Here is a 13,790-nt window from a genome sequence, read left to right as displayed (position 1 = left end):
AGAAAAGCAAAGGACATCATAACACAGGCCCGAAAACGCCATCTCATGCGCCAATGGTTATGTCATCATGTGTTGTTACGAAGCCAAACTACCCGTCACACTGTCGTTGTCTTCCCACAACTCTTTACTTGCCTGCTCAACACCACGCATTGCAACGGCGACATCCTCAAGTTTTGCTACAACGTCTTGTACCCCGGCTTTTACGCTGTGGAAATATCTGTCATTTGCTTCACGTCGTCTTCGAGCGAGAACAATATCATCATCCGTGCCAAGCTCTAGCTCACTGTGTTTTGTAGTACTTTCTGGTTTTGTTGTTTGCGCTCTCCCCGTTCGAGCATCACCTCCATCGGCCGCTAGAGTGGCCTTTTCTTGCTCCAATTCTTGTTCGCCATCCCTTTCGCCGTGCGCCCAAGCCTGCGCCAAGGCAATTTGCTTTTGTCCTAGTTCCTCGATTGCTCGAGAATGCTCTGCACCAAAGACATGTGTGCTGCTCGCTGCACTCAGCTCTACGTCTTCCAGCGTGTTCTGCATCTCAGCCCAGAGGGCATCGGCGCGTTCCATTGCTGCCTGCCCAGATGATCTAGAGAAAAGTGGTGGGGGTTGTTCAGATGCTTGCTGCTGGGAATGGGACGGCGCAGATTGAAAATGCTCTAAAGGGCGTGATGTATCAGATTGATGAGATGCGGCCTGCTGGTCCCGCGTTGAGCGAGAGCGCAGTAAGGGCGGTATGCCAGGCTGTCCAGTGGCAGAGTTGGTAGGTTGCAGAAGCAATGAGTTGGTGGAAGCGGCTTGGCTGGGAGGCGCAAGGAAGAGAGAGGGCGGTGGAAGCCGAGAACTCTGCTTGTGATCCCCTGGGGGCTTTAATTTGGAGGAGGATGCCATGACTGATAGCACTCTATAGGGAAGGTACGATTGAGTGCAGGACCTTTGTATAAGCTATGGGATGATTTACAGTAACAGCAGGAGCAGTTGAGCATGCTGCGTATTACTGCACTTCGGACAAAGCGGAGACCAATCTGGGGTAAGGACCGTGGATCGGTTAAACGATTTACCGAGAGGTTCAGCAGCAGCAAAGGAGGAGGTACGTACCGCTCGAAGCTGGATGTTATCAATGGGGTGATTAAGTTACCTGGTGATTAGGGCATAAACGCCACCATCGCACACACTCGCTTAGCGAACCGCTCTCATACTGTCCAACTTCGTGACGGGGCGCAAGATTCCTCAACCCGAGTACGACGACGACGACCATCTCATCGACCGGTAAGCCGCCCTATCCACGATCATTGCCTCTTCGATCTATTCTTTTCACCTCCGCAAGAAAAGAGATACGAAGAAGGGCCGTCTCCGAGAAGAGCATCCATCACTGACTGTTTACGTTTTCCGACGACATTTAGACCGCCAACATGGGTAAAGGAAAGCCTAGAGGACTCAACGCCGCGCGCAAGCTGCGCAACCACCGTCGTGAGGGTCGGTGGGCTGACCTTCACTACAAGAAGCGTCTTTTGGGTACCGCCTACAAGTCCTCGCCATTCGGTGGTTCGTCCCACGCCAAGGGTATCGTCCTCGAAAAGGTCGGTGTCGAGGCCAAGCAGCCCAACTCGGCCATTCGGAAGTGTGTCCGTGTTCAGTTGATCAAGAACGGCAAGAAGGTCACCGCTTTCGGTACGTGAGATAGAATTTTCCTTTGTTGAGATTGGAATAGGATTCGATGGAAACAATTGGTTATGGATTTAAAACGGGCTGGACGTTCATCCATAAGAGGCGGAAGAAGAATATCGGTTTCAATATGCGTTGGAGGGTCTATATCAGCAACGAGAAGAGTTATAGCTGACGGAGTCATTTTTATTAGTCCCCAACGACGGTTGCTTGAACTTCGTTGACGAGAACGACGAGGTCCTCCTTGCTGGTTTCGGTCGTAAGGGTAAGGCCAAGGGTGATATTCCCGGTGTCCGTTTCAAGGTCGTCAAGGTCTCTGGTGTCGGTCTCTCCGCCCTGTGGAAGGAGAAGAAGGAGAAGCCCCGTTCGTAAATTGCGACTACGGCATATGGTCAATCAAGCAAGGCGTTTCTGTTTCGTCGCGGAGGACAGTCGTGGTTGTGGATAAATGGCATGTTGCGGGTGGGAAATTGCATCTGTGTCATCCACAGCGAGAGACTGGATGTGTCTTAAATCACAAATGTCACATTGAAATGATAATTCCTCCCTGTCGTCTCACTCTTTTAATTCTCGCGTGTTTTGTGTCTGCGTCTGTGGAAACATTTGTCTCACGATAGGCTTCAATTCTCGAACATTTTCCGAACGGCCGCCTCTTTCCCGACTCTACGCTGCTTACGGTCACCAATGCAATGAGCTTGCCATGCCAGGACACGAAGTATCACTCGATCTTCGGTTCCGCCTTGATCTCACACACGTCGAAGAGGCCTAAGTAGTTACTCGGTCCGTTTCTTGGCGCTGTTGTTAGGGACAATTCTACTGATTGTCCTTGCCCTCTTTGTCCTTCGGACCAGCGAAGTTACGAACTCTACACTGTTTTCTCTCTCCATTGCAAGGCTTCCCCGTGGTTATGCATTTTCGATAACTGGATTGTTCTGGATGACGTAAACTCACCATTACATACCTTCATTATAAGTCGAGTAACTTGCGCAAATTTGTGAATCTAATGCCATCACTCAGATGAAGATGAAGAACTGCCCGTTTGAACCATGCGCATCGAAACCACCAGAAAGCATCTTTGCAAGACAAGTAAGAAGGAGAGCTGAAGAGGATATTCGAGCTCTGGAATTGCCCAAATAGAGAAGCTCAATAACCAAAGAACAGAAAAGAGTACGAGTAATTATTGATACACTCCTTCAGCTATCAATCGAATGAGCCAATCCCTAGCTGAATGGAGTGCCACTGACCTCTCCATGCATTGCCATGACTAATGCGAATGTACGTTATGGCGGAGGTGGCTGGGGAAATATCTGGCCGAGGGGCGGTAAGAGAGGGGGTGTCGGGGCAGGCCGTGATAATCCATCTCCACCAAGACGAGGGACACGGATGGGGCTGGGGTGCGCTTCTCAACAGCTCGGTCATGCTGCACCGACTCTCCCTCAGTCACGGTGGGTACTACTTAACAATGAGCCCTACGCAGGGATCAATTCCTAATAAGTGAATCAAGTACTTGGTAATGTATTCTGTATGCATCAATCCCGTCTATTGACCATACCCATATAGTGACTGCATAAGGCGAATACTCCAAGTGTTAAATTCCAGTGACCCTCTGATAATGATGAGGGCGATGGCTACTCCTAATTTGTTCTGAGGGCCAATTCTTCCGTCTTCGCCGAGGTGGTGGACTCCTCACGTCTAGAACGTGGTCGAGAACATTGGGAAGGTGGTGATCGCCTTGACTGTTTACCCACCTTGGGAAGCCCGAGAACCAGCACTGGTGTCTACAATGGAACCCTTTCTCCTCGGACAGGCCCATCTCTCCATCTGAACCTTAGGTTTCTCTCGTGCTAGAGAACAAAGTATTCCATGTCAAATCCCCCTTCCAGCGCGCCAATTGCTGTGTTTGATTTTTACCATGATTATTCATCTATTTTTCACATTACTGTTTGGATATCATCATTAGTTGTCTGGGTCGCGTGTCCTCACCCGGTTCCTGTTTTTGTGCATTTCGCTTGGATATCCCTTTCGGGAGAGAAAGAGAAGAGAAGCAGGTGGAAGGAGGGTGCAAGGAGTGTGTCTAAGATAGCTCATGTGAATCTAGATGATGGCGTAGTTGCCTGGGCGGGTTCTTTTGTGGCTCATCATCCCCTAAGTACCGCAGCGTGTGCGGAGTGCTCCTCGCACAGCACTTCAACTCACTCATTTTCATTCATCCGCCAACCAACCCTGACACCTCCCAGGTATTCCCGGCCGGCCCTTGGCTTTTCGCTCGCTCGCTCTCCTTGGCCCGCCAGTTTAACCAGGTCTCCCACTCCACTGCCTCTTCTCGCCGCCGCGCCTGCTGCTACTACTATTGCTACCACTAACACTCAGAATTTCGCTCCCATCCGTCATCAGCACCTCACAATCTCTTCTTCGCCTCTTCCCACATCCCACCACGCGACTTTCTTCGGACGTTGCTGCAATCCCTCTGTCCTCTCTCCGTTTGACAGCCAACGTTCCGTTGAATCTCGTTTGAAAATTTCCTACCCCTGTTCTAAACTTGCCTTTCCTGGCAACGTCATAATCTAAAGCCCCACTACCCACAACCACCAACGACATCGGATTGTTGCAATCACGCTTCTCCCCCACCAAAAGTTAGACGCAACTCCCGTTTTCACTCCGCCCGTTACAATCTTCACCCTGAGCTCAGACGCATAACCATTCTCCGGCGCACAAGATGGGTCAGACTCTTTCCGAGCCCGTCGTCGACAAGGTTTGTGCTCCCAGGTAGCGATGCTGCTCGTGTCGGCCTCATTCTACGCTTTTACCTCCCTTTTCTTCCCCGCCTTCGTCTCGCCGCGGTTCTCCTTGAGAGGTGCTTCCAGGAACCCTCCCACAAGATCCTGATTCGTCTTTCATTACTTGAGGCCTAGTTAAAGTCGCTGACAACCGGTTCCCTTCTCATTCCAGACGTCGGATTCGGGCCACAATAATCGTCTCGCATATGGATTCTCGTGCATGCAAGGATGGCGTATCAGCATGGAAGACGCCCACGCTTGTATCTTAGATCTAAAGCCTGAAGGCGAGGATGAGCCAAATGGCGTAGGATCGGATAAGACCCCCTACAGCTTTTTTGGTGTCTATGACGGCCACGGAGGTGACCGTGTTGCTATCTATTGTGGAGAGAACGTGCACAAGATCATTGCAAGACAGGAAGCGTTCAAGCGTGGTGACATTGAACAAGCCCTCAAGGACGGCTTTCTTGCAACAGACCGAGCAATACTTGCGGGTATGTCCTCTGCGTCCCGTATCAAATGGAATGAGTCATGAAAAGTGATTGACATTGCTTGTTAGATCATCGGTACCAGGAAGAGGTTTCTGGTTGTACGGCCTCGGTCGGCATCATCTCAAAAGACAAAATCTTTGTTGTACGTGGCAATGATTGTGTACATCGCAAACGCTCCATACTGATTTTGATAGGGCAATGCGGGTGACTCGCGAACCGTTCTCGGCGTCAAGGGCCGAGCAAAGCCGCTGTCTTTTGACCACAAGCCGCAAAACGAGGGTGAGAATTGGTGTTGGCTGTTTCGTTGGCCCGAAGAACATTATGCTGACTCTATTTATAGGCGAGAAAGCAAGAATATGTGCCGCAGGCGGTTTCGTCGACTTTGGACGAGTCAATGGCAACCTCGCGTTGTCCCGTGCCCTCGGTGACTTCGAATTCAAAAAGAGCCCCGAGCTTTCGCCCGAGCAGCAAATCGTGACCGCTTTTCCGGACGTTATTGTGCACGACATTTCTGATGACGACGAGTTCCTAGTCATCGCCTGTGACGGTACGCCTTTCTTCGTTTTAAGTATTTGGCTCCATAATTGTGTCTTGCTAATGTTTTGTTTCTTGGATGTGTAGGTATCTGGGATTGCCAATCATCTCAGGCTGTGATTGAGTTTGTGCGCCGTGGCATTGCCGCGAAGCAGCCCTTGGAATCGATTTGCGAGAATATGATGGACAACTGCTTGGCCTCTAACAGCGACACTGGTGGTGTCGGGTGCGATAACATGACCATGGTCATTGTCGCCTTGCTTCGAGGAGAGGAGAGCATGGATGACTGGTACAAGAAGGTTGCGGACCGGGTAGCTAATGGCGATGGCCCTTGCGCTCCGCCCGAGTATGGCAAGTCCTTTGAACACCTCAAACCCCCGTGCCATCGAATGTTAGCTAACCATTTATGTCCGTGTAGCTGAATTCCGCGGCCCCGGAGTGCATCATAACTTTGACGACAGCTCGGAAGATTACGATGTCGACATGGACCACCGCGGTCACCGATTTGGCGAGCGGTCTGGCCGCATCATCTTGCTCGGTGATGGGACCGAGGTCTTGACCGACTCCGACGATGCAGAGATGTTTGACCATTCTGAGGAAGACAAGGACCTCGCGAGCCAGGTTGACAAACGCCATGCCAACTCGGACGAAGACAATGCGGACGCGGAGAAGGAGAAGGAGCAACCCGCAGCGGAATCTCACGAATCTTCGGGCCCTTCTCAAGAATCATCCACTTCTGAGGAGCACAAGCCTTCTTCTGACAAATAGACGATTCATTATCCATTGGTGTGAGCGCACACTTGTCTATGTGCGTTTCAAATGAGGAACGATACCCGGCAGTTGTTTGCGATTTGGGTAGCAATGGGCGAGAAGGGCGGAAAGGATGATCCTTTGTCATGGTGACATGTTGCGGACATGTCGGGCAGAAATAAATGGAAAGCAGGTTTTTTTCCCTCATAGGGCATCATCGCTGCCCATTCACGATACTCCATTTCTTTATCTTCTTTCCTTACTTCTTTTTCTCTTCCATCTCCTACCTTTTTTATTCCTCGTTTGCTTTCTTTTTTTCCTGTATTATGAATCTTGTGGACGGTGGGGGGAACCATGCCTCTTGTATCACGTGCGTACAGATCCTGTCAAGTCGTCTGGGCGTTTGTCCGGGAGAAAACGACAGATAGGATTAGTTTGACTGGGAGTTGACATTCTCGACGTTCATGTGATGCGTCCCTTTCTGCCGAACTCCTGGTTCACTCGTGCTATGAGCCAAATTTGCTCAAAATATGCACATTTCGTGGCATGCCTTGAGGGGCTCATAGAACAGACGCTGTGACGGGCGGGGAAAGATACACATGAAACCTCACGGGGGTTGCACACCAGGCGGTGGACGGGGTGGATCGATGCTCGATGGGGTTGCGCAGTATTTTCCTTTACTTTTTCTATTTCATTTTTACTTCTATCAGGATTTGCATACGGCGGGCACGTTTAAAGGATACGTGTTTTTCATGATTTCATAAATGGTTTTCACGAAGCACGAGCAGCAAAGAAATGTTTGAAAGAAGATTTGTATGCATCCATGCTTGAAGATGCTTGTGATGATGAAATTATGCATGTGATGTCAACGTATCACCGTGATTTTTACTGCTGTAGTAATGTGATGAAGACTGCCTGCGATTCTGGGAAACAAGATATGGGCATTATATGCTAAAGTGCTTGTTTTTTCAATAGTTGTACAATATTTTTTTTGTAAATACTTCTGGTAATGGATTACTTGCATTTTTTTCCAGATCAAAGATTCCTACCGTGTCGAATGAAAATTTAAAATAACTCCTATATACCGAGGGATTTAGCATCTGCAAAACTAATTCTAATTAAACAGACAGTTCAAGAATATACATTATCATTATTTCTTATTGCTGATATAAAGTCGCCGGTCTGGACCACCGAGGTTTTGCGTCATTCAACATGCATGTGGCACTGCACCCTGGACTATACCACACTGAGTCATCGCCAAATTTTTTGGTTCGGAACGTCGGTTCGGGCACAGCTTCACCTTTACCACTGCAAATTCACGAGCACACAATTTAATCAGCTTATCAACTCCGCAGGAAAACCTAAAGCTCTGGACTCAATTAAAAAACTTGTTAAGAATTTAGCTCCTTCAATTGTCACATCAATGTTGAAGAAATTGTACAAGGAGCACCTCCGTCATCAATACTATTGCAGATTCAAAGAACCGCATGCCATATTAGGCTGAACACAAACCATACCATTGCGCCCAAGGGCATTGACGGCGACATCATTCTTCATAGTTGCATATTTGCTCGGGATCATTTCTTTTCATTGACTATACTACGTCTGTTTAAAACGCGCAACTCGAAAACCTTCCGCAGAGTGTGAACGTGCGACTCAGTTTCACCAACTGAGTTAAGAAATATCAGGACACTGGCGGGAATATCTGCTACAGTTCACAGGCTCACTCTATCCTGCTGGAATACGCTGGGTTGCAAAGCTTGCACTCGAACAACTGTTAGCATAAATCGCTGCATCGCTGCTGTTTCGTCGGCAGTCCAACTCCGACACTTTTCAACCTTCAAACCAGTGACGCCGATTGCCGACATGACTGCTACTACAGACACTCCTAACGGAGTCGCAGGGTCCACGGGACCATCCACACGTATCCTCCCTGTAGACCCTGCACGCATTGGGCGATTCAACTTCACAGGCAGCGCCGACTCTGTGCTAGACAGCTGGGAAATCGACTTGCGAGACGACACGACAGATGCCGCGAACCTGAAAGAGGCCGCAGAACGACTATGCACAAGAAACATACCAGTTGCATTTCCCACCGAGACAGTATACGGCCTTGGTGCAGACGCGACAAGAAGTCTGGCCGTGCAAGGGATCTACAAAGCAAAGCAGCGGCCCTCGGACAATCCTCTGATTGTGCACTTTTGCTCTCTTGAACAGCTACGAGACTTTCTCCAGCCCGCTAGACGGACTGCTGACTCCGGCAAAAGCGCCGGTACAAATGGCTCAGCAGGCGATGCAGGCCTAGAGTCGGATCCAATCCCGAGCATCTACAAGCCCCTGATCCGCAAATTCTGGCCTGGACCTCTGACAATTCTTCTCCCAAACCCAGCAAACTCGTCTCTCGCACCCGAAGTCACAGCCGGCCTGGACACATTCGGCGCTCGAATGCCCAAGAGCATTCTCGCCCTCGCGCTGATCAAGCTGGCCGGCGCACCACTCGCGGCGCCCTCAGCAAACGCATCCACGAAACCGTCCCCCACGACCGCAGAACACGTCAAGTATGACCTCGACGGCAGAATCGACGTCATTCTCGACGGCGGGCCCAGCGACGTCGGTGTCGAGAGCACAGTCGTCGATGGCCTTTCGAACCCGCCCTTGATCCTTCGTCCCGGCGGCATCAGCATTGAGCAGCTGCGCGACTGTCCCGGCTGGGAAAACGTCGAGATCGGATACAAGGATTCTTCGGAAAAGGAGAAAGCTCCTCGTGCGCCGGGCATGAAGTATCGTCATTATTCACCAAAGGCAACGGTCGTCTTGTTTGAGGCCGGATCTGACTCTCCGACCCTCGAAGATGTCCAGCGCAGACTCGGACCCAATCGACGCATTGGCTCCGTGAGGACCAAGACTTGGAAGCTGGGGTTCGGTCAGCCCGTCACTCTTGTTGAGGCGGGCTCATCCTCTCCCACTTCCTCTTCCTCTTCCGCTCCCTCCTCGTCCACTTCTTCTTCTTCTGTCCCTCCTACCTCCGCAGCTGCAACTATAAATGCAATTCCCGGCCAAACTCTCCCACTCAGCGCCATTCCCGAATTCACTATTTCCCATACCGACCTCAACCACAAAACTCTCGCCACACATGCCAGTTCCAATCCGGACTCTCTCCCACCTACATTATTCAATCTTCTCCAGTCGCTGACGACGCATGCCGTGCCTCCTGCGCGGCACTACATTTTCGATTCCATTCCTCCTCCTTTGTCTCCTTCTTCTTTTTCTTCTCCTGACTCAGCTACTACGACTGCGAATGTGACTGCTCCTGAACAGTCCGCTCCGGTCCACCTACATGATATCCATCTCGGCGCACACACGGACGATATCGCGCGCGGACTTTTCTCCGCCTTGCGCGAGCTGGACAAGCGCGGCGTCGACGCGATCTTCGTAGAAGGCGTAAGCGACGAGCACGACGGCAGCGTCGCCGCGGCTGTGATGAATCGGTTACGCAAAGCCGCGGAGTTCAGGGTTTATTAGAGTAGTCGGGGTCTATTCGTCGGGTCTATTAGTCGGGGTTTATCAATGGAATGCCCTTAGGAGCCTCCAATTGAGCATTGGCATTGGTTTTTTATGTTGATAACATCTTTATAGACGGTCATATTGATGCTTTTTCATTCAATTAGATAGACACGGTGGGGGTTTAGAAGCAAAATTCAAATGAATATATTTTTACAAACAGGAAACGTCTATCTTGTAGCAATAGCAAGCCGTTCTAAAATATCCGCTACGCTTCTCACGCCCTGTAATGCATTCTCGTCTGGCCCTTGTCCTGGCGTCCACTGTGCATGTGCAAAATCGATGAGTTTCGTCGCGCTTATCGGCGGCGGACCATCCTCTTCATCCTCTTCATCCTCTTCATCCTCTTCTTCCTCTTCGTCCTCTTCGTCGCCGCCAAGGTCAAGGCCAAACTCATCCTCGTCCTTCTCATCCAAGAGATGGACTTCAGGCTCGACATTTGGACGCTGAGATATATCATTCCCCGTACCCTCTGCCTGTTCGGCCTCGAGGGCATCCTGTAGGGCCTTCTCGTCGCCCTCGTACACGAATAGGATACTCGCAGAATACATTCTGCTTTCTTCGCGCTCGAGCATGGTCTGGATCCCACGCACGTCGTTTGCGAATCGGCGTGCCAGCATTTTTGCCGTCTCGTTATTATTCCGTGACATGTCTTTTGCCGTCTCATTCCGTGATCTGTCTTTTGCAGTATCGCTATTCCGTAATGTAAATGTGTCGGTTTCAAAAGGACTTGTTCCAGCACGACAATCCCCGGGAAGTGCGACGCCGTTGTCGAAGCGCAAATACTCTGCAAAGCCATCGGCCACATTCTCTGCCGTGAAGCTCCTGCCGTAGAACTTGTCGTAGGTCTGGTATCGGTCTGGTTGTGATATTTCGGTGGACTCCTCGTTGCTGGCATTGTTTCCTGTCGCAGTAGTGGTGCTGCCACCAGGAGGAGGGGGAGTAGTGTTGCTGCTGCTGCTAGGAAGAGGAGGAGTACTACTACTGCCAGGAAGAGGAAGAGAATCACCGCGCCATACTTTCATCCCTGCAATGCGGAACCCAAGACTCTTACTTGTCGTCTCCGCAGCGACTTTATCGAGTCGCGCGCGTTTCTCGGGCCGGGCCTGCGAGTCCCATAACTGCGCGCCGAGCTTGACGTCTAGTATATTTGGCCGCGTGAATTTCCCCGCGACATTTTCCAGCACGATTGCCAGTCCGGTGTCTAGTTTTTTGCCACGTAGCGGACCAGGATCCCGCTCGTCGGGCGTGCGGTTGTCCTCTGTAGCAGTGGCTGTGGCAGGGATATTGCTGTCGTCGGTCGTTGAAGATTGAGGGTTCGGGGTATGGGGATCTACGGTATCGAGTGGCGTTGGTACCGTTGGTATCGTTGGTGTTGCTGATTCGATAGGAGGTAGCTCAGAGACCGGCAAAGGCGTGTCTTGCTCTGAAGAAGTTCCTGGGGTCGCAGCAGCGGCGGCTGTAAGTGCAGCAACAGCGGCAGGGTCATTGTTCTGTGGAGAAAGACTAAGCGTGCCCATGAACGCGGGCATGTAGGACAGAAACTCGGGATGCGTGAATGCGGACTCGTAAAAGAATATTTCTGCCGCCGTGCATGGCTTGATTATGAGCGCGCCTGAGGAGTCGGACAGGACGCCTTCACTGGAGTTGGGCTGTGTTAGCTACAAATCGTATGTTCTTTCTTGCCTCAACAGAAAAGGAAACAAGGGAGAGTTGAGGAGAGAAAACTTACTGCCCGGCGGCGACATTATCGTAGGCTATTAAATCTGTTTCCTTTAGAGAGTGTTGATGTTGCTGTTGTTGTGGAGACATGCTGGCCAAGGAACCAAAGCAAGCAAAGGTTCAAAGAAAGCTCGGGAAATAAAAATGAAAAAGTTAAATAAAAAATGAGGGATAAGAAAACAAGATGCTATTGTCTATTAGTCATGTCAATGTAGATTGTAGCTGTGTAGCTGCGAACGTTGTGAACAGCCGTGAGAAGAGGGGAATATATTTCGTAGGGCTGAAAAGATGACGAGGGGCTGAAAATTATAAGTTATACTGTACTCCGTATCGGAGCCCAGAATAACCCCCGAGTTCAGCGGGGATGACGACGACGGAAAAGAAGGGTCAGGGACCCAAGGGGCGGCTATGGGCGGGGCGAGGGGGAAAGGAAAGTTCCCGCTGTCGGGTCACTGAAGTTACTTTTACGTTGCGCCGGACTGGAACTGTTTGCGCAAATGGTGACTCCTGTCATCTACTAAGGGCAAGGCAGAAGATGCGCTGAAGTGTCGCCAATTGGTAGGTAAGGCTTTTACCTAGCTACAGTTAAGAAATCCACGGCTCAGAATTTTGTTTTTCACTCTGGGATGGACTGGTTTGAGACCATAGTTATGCTAGGGCAAAATGTGGAAACATGTTTCATCGAATATGACTGACCAAGGTCATCAAACGCCCGTGCTAAACTCCAGCTTTATAAGGAATATCTATCATGCTGATAATGCAGCCCATGTGTGCTTCTAGTTGCATCTGCGGGGAAAAAAAAAAGGTATGAAAACATATTAACATGTCCGCGCCTGCTTTGTCCATATACTTTCCATGCCCTGCATCAATTCCAAACTGCGCTCATATGTCCAGAGCATAATTGCGCTCGCGGGACTCGTCTTGATCAGGCTAATTGTCAAACCGCGATACAACCCTCTGATCCCTTCCTTAGCCAAGACAGCCCTGATTGTGCCCAGCGTGCCCTTGTATACAGGAATGTTATGATAGACGTATTTCTCCCGGCTTGGACCCTGGACTTGAAGCCTCTTGCGCACCGTATCAAGCGGATAGGTTCCGCTCTTGGCGATGACACTGGCGAGCATTCCGGCGGTGGCATCGGCTGAGCCAAACGGAAGATTGAGCGGCGATAACGTAACACGGAATTGCTCATAGGCGGCAAAAAAGATTCCCATGTACGGCAGAATCTGCCCGACACCGACTACGGATCCCCGGTAGAAGCCGTATATGCCTTCGTCATGGTATATGTCCCGAATGCCGGACCGCAGGGTGGAGTAGACGCGTTCGGTGCCCTGTGCGGCGAAGCGCGTGCGCAAGAGGTCGAGCGGGTATGTCGCGGCGGTGGCGGCACCGCCAGCGACGGCACCGCTGATAAATGTCTCGACGGACGAGGGCGTGGATGCATGTGTCGGAAGAGATTCTAGAAATGTCGCGGTGCCACGGTATGTAGAGAATTGCACGCCCCCATAGATAATGTAGAGCAGCTCGGCGGGTACATTGCCTTTCCAAAAGCCCTGCAATTGTCAAACACTACATGTTAGCCACAAGACAAGTATTTGTTTGACAAAAAGGAAGAACTGTACCCGTATTCCTTCATCGCGCAAGACTTGTTTTGCGGTTGCAATGGCACCTCTTGCGAGAGATCCTTTGGTGACGGGGTTCAAAGGGTCGGCGAGAGAGTGGATTTGTAGCTGCAGTCGGATTTTGATAATATCAAGCGGTGCGACGCAAAATCTGTATCGCATGAGCGTGGACTGATTTCGCATATGCATCAAAGAGACGAAGCAATGACTGCATTGAAACTCACCGTGAGACTAGCCCGCCAATTGCACCCGCAGTGACGACTTGCAGCTTGGATCCCTACAATCGTCGAGATTAGAAAATGGAGAGAGAAATGATAAAAAGGGACCGGAGAAGATTTGCGACGAACCTCATCTTTGAGTTGGTGTTCACCTTTCCCACTTGACGACATACACTTGTTCTCACCGCCAAGGGGAGGCTGTATTCAGGTAGTAAGTGTCGTAGGTACAATGGTTGGTCAAGGATGAATGAATTGTGTATAAAGTCGATCCTGTTTCTTTATATCACAGAATCTCAAGGAGATATGTAGCCGAGGAAGGGTCTAGACTTCAATCAACACTTGAATTTGATAGAACAAATATTGAGACATGACGAAGGGGAATTCAAATTCAAAATAAAATACATCAAATTATCCATCTACTGCCCTTTTTGATTATTTTGGTCATCTCATGTACGATCTCAC

The 13,790-nt window shown here is 50.3% G+C and overlaps 6 protein-coding genes across 6 annotated transcripts; 3 read left to right on the top strand and 3 right to left on the bottom strand.

Moving 5' to 3' along the window:
- Positions 1-75: 75 nt before the first annotated feature.
- Positions 76-882, bottom strand: L228DRAFT_280824 (hypothetical protein; the record flags this gene model as incomplete). Its single annotated transcript, XM_018335832.1, has 1 exon — positions 76-882. The coding sequence occupies one exon, from the start codon at positions 880-882 to the stop codon at positions 76-78; it is 807 nt and encodes a 268-aa protein (XP_018191152.1).
- A 521-nt stretch (positions 883-1,403) lies between these two features.
- L228DRAFT_208140 (ribosomal protein S12/S23) lies at positions 1,404-2,028 on the top strand (the record flags this gene model as incomplete). Its single annotated transcript, XM_018329750.1, has 2 exons — positions 1,404-1,662; positions 1,850-2,028. The coding sequence occupies 2 exons, from the start codon at positions 1,404-1,406 to the stop codon at positions 2,026-2,028; spliced, it is 438 nt and encodes a 145-aa protein (XP_018191151.1).
- Positions 2,029-3,899: 1,871 nt separating this feature from the next.
- Positions 3,900-6,223, top strand: L228DRAFT_280822 (PP2C-domain-containing protein; the record flags this gene model as incomplete). Its single annotated transcript, XM_018335831.1, has 7 exons — positions 3,900-4,408; positions 4,606-4,924; positions 4,990-5,063; positions 5,116-5,200; positions 5,262-5,468; positions 5,543-5,846; positions 5,917-6,223. Exons 1-7 carry the CDS (start codon positions 4,373-4,375, stop codon positions 6,221-6,223), a joined length of 1,332 nt encoding a protein of 443 aa, XP_018191150.1. The 5' UTR covers positions 3,900-4,372.
- A 1,848-nt stretch (positions 6,224-8,071) lies between these two features.
- Positions 8,072-9,934, top strand: L228DRAFT_227500 (translation factor; the record flags this gene model as incomplete). The annotated part of the gene is made up of 2 exons (XM_018330454.1): positions 8,072-9,128; positions 9,489-9,934. The coding sequence occupies 2 exons, from the start codon at positions 8,072-8,074 to the stop codon at positions 9,725-9,727; spliced, it is 1,296 nt and encodes a 431-aa protein (XP_018191149.1). The 3' UTR covers positions 9,728-9,934.
- L228DRAFT_280820 (SAICAR synthase-like protein) lies at positions 9,726-11,729 on the bottom strand. The gene is made up of 2 exons (XM_018335830.1): positions 11,499-11,729; positions 9,726-11,407 (listed from the first exon to the last, which is right to left on the bottom strand). Exons 1-2 carry the CDS (start codon positions 11,576-11,578, stop codon positions 9,937-9,939), a joined length of 1,551 nt encoding a protein of 516 aa, XP_018191148.1. The 5' UTR covers positions 11,579-11,729; the 3' UTR covers positions 9,726-9,936.
- A 468-nt stretch (positions 11,730-12,197) lies between these two features.
- L228DRAFT_244458 (mitochondrial carrier) lies at positions 12,198-13,607 on the bottom strand. Its single transcript, XM_018331929.1, has 4 exons — positions 13,458-13,607; positions 13,335-13,387; positions 13,111-13,261; positions 12,198-13,041 (listed from the first exon to the last, which is right to left on the bottom strand). The coding sequence occupies exons 1-4, from the start codon at positions 13,497-13,499 to the stop codon at positions 12,307-12,309; spliced, it is 981 nt and encodes a 326-aa protein (XP_018191147.1). The 5' UTR covers positions 13,500-13,607; the 3' UTR covers positions 12,198-12,306.
- Positions 13,608-13,790: the final 183 nt, after the last annotated feature.

The sequence above is a fragment of the Xylona heveae genome (genome assembly GCF_001619985.1).
Source record: "Xylona heveae TC161 unplaced genomic scaffold L228scaffold_2, whole genome shotgun sequence".
NCBI lineage: Eukaryota > Fungi > Ascomycota > Xylonomycetes > Xylonales > Xylonaceae > Xylona > Xylona heveae.
Note: the sequence above shows the minus strand (reverse complement) of the source record. Positions and strands in the feature narration are given on the sequence as shown.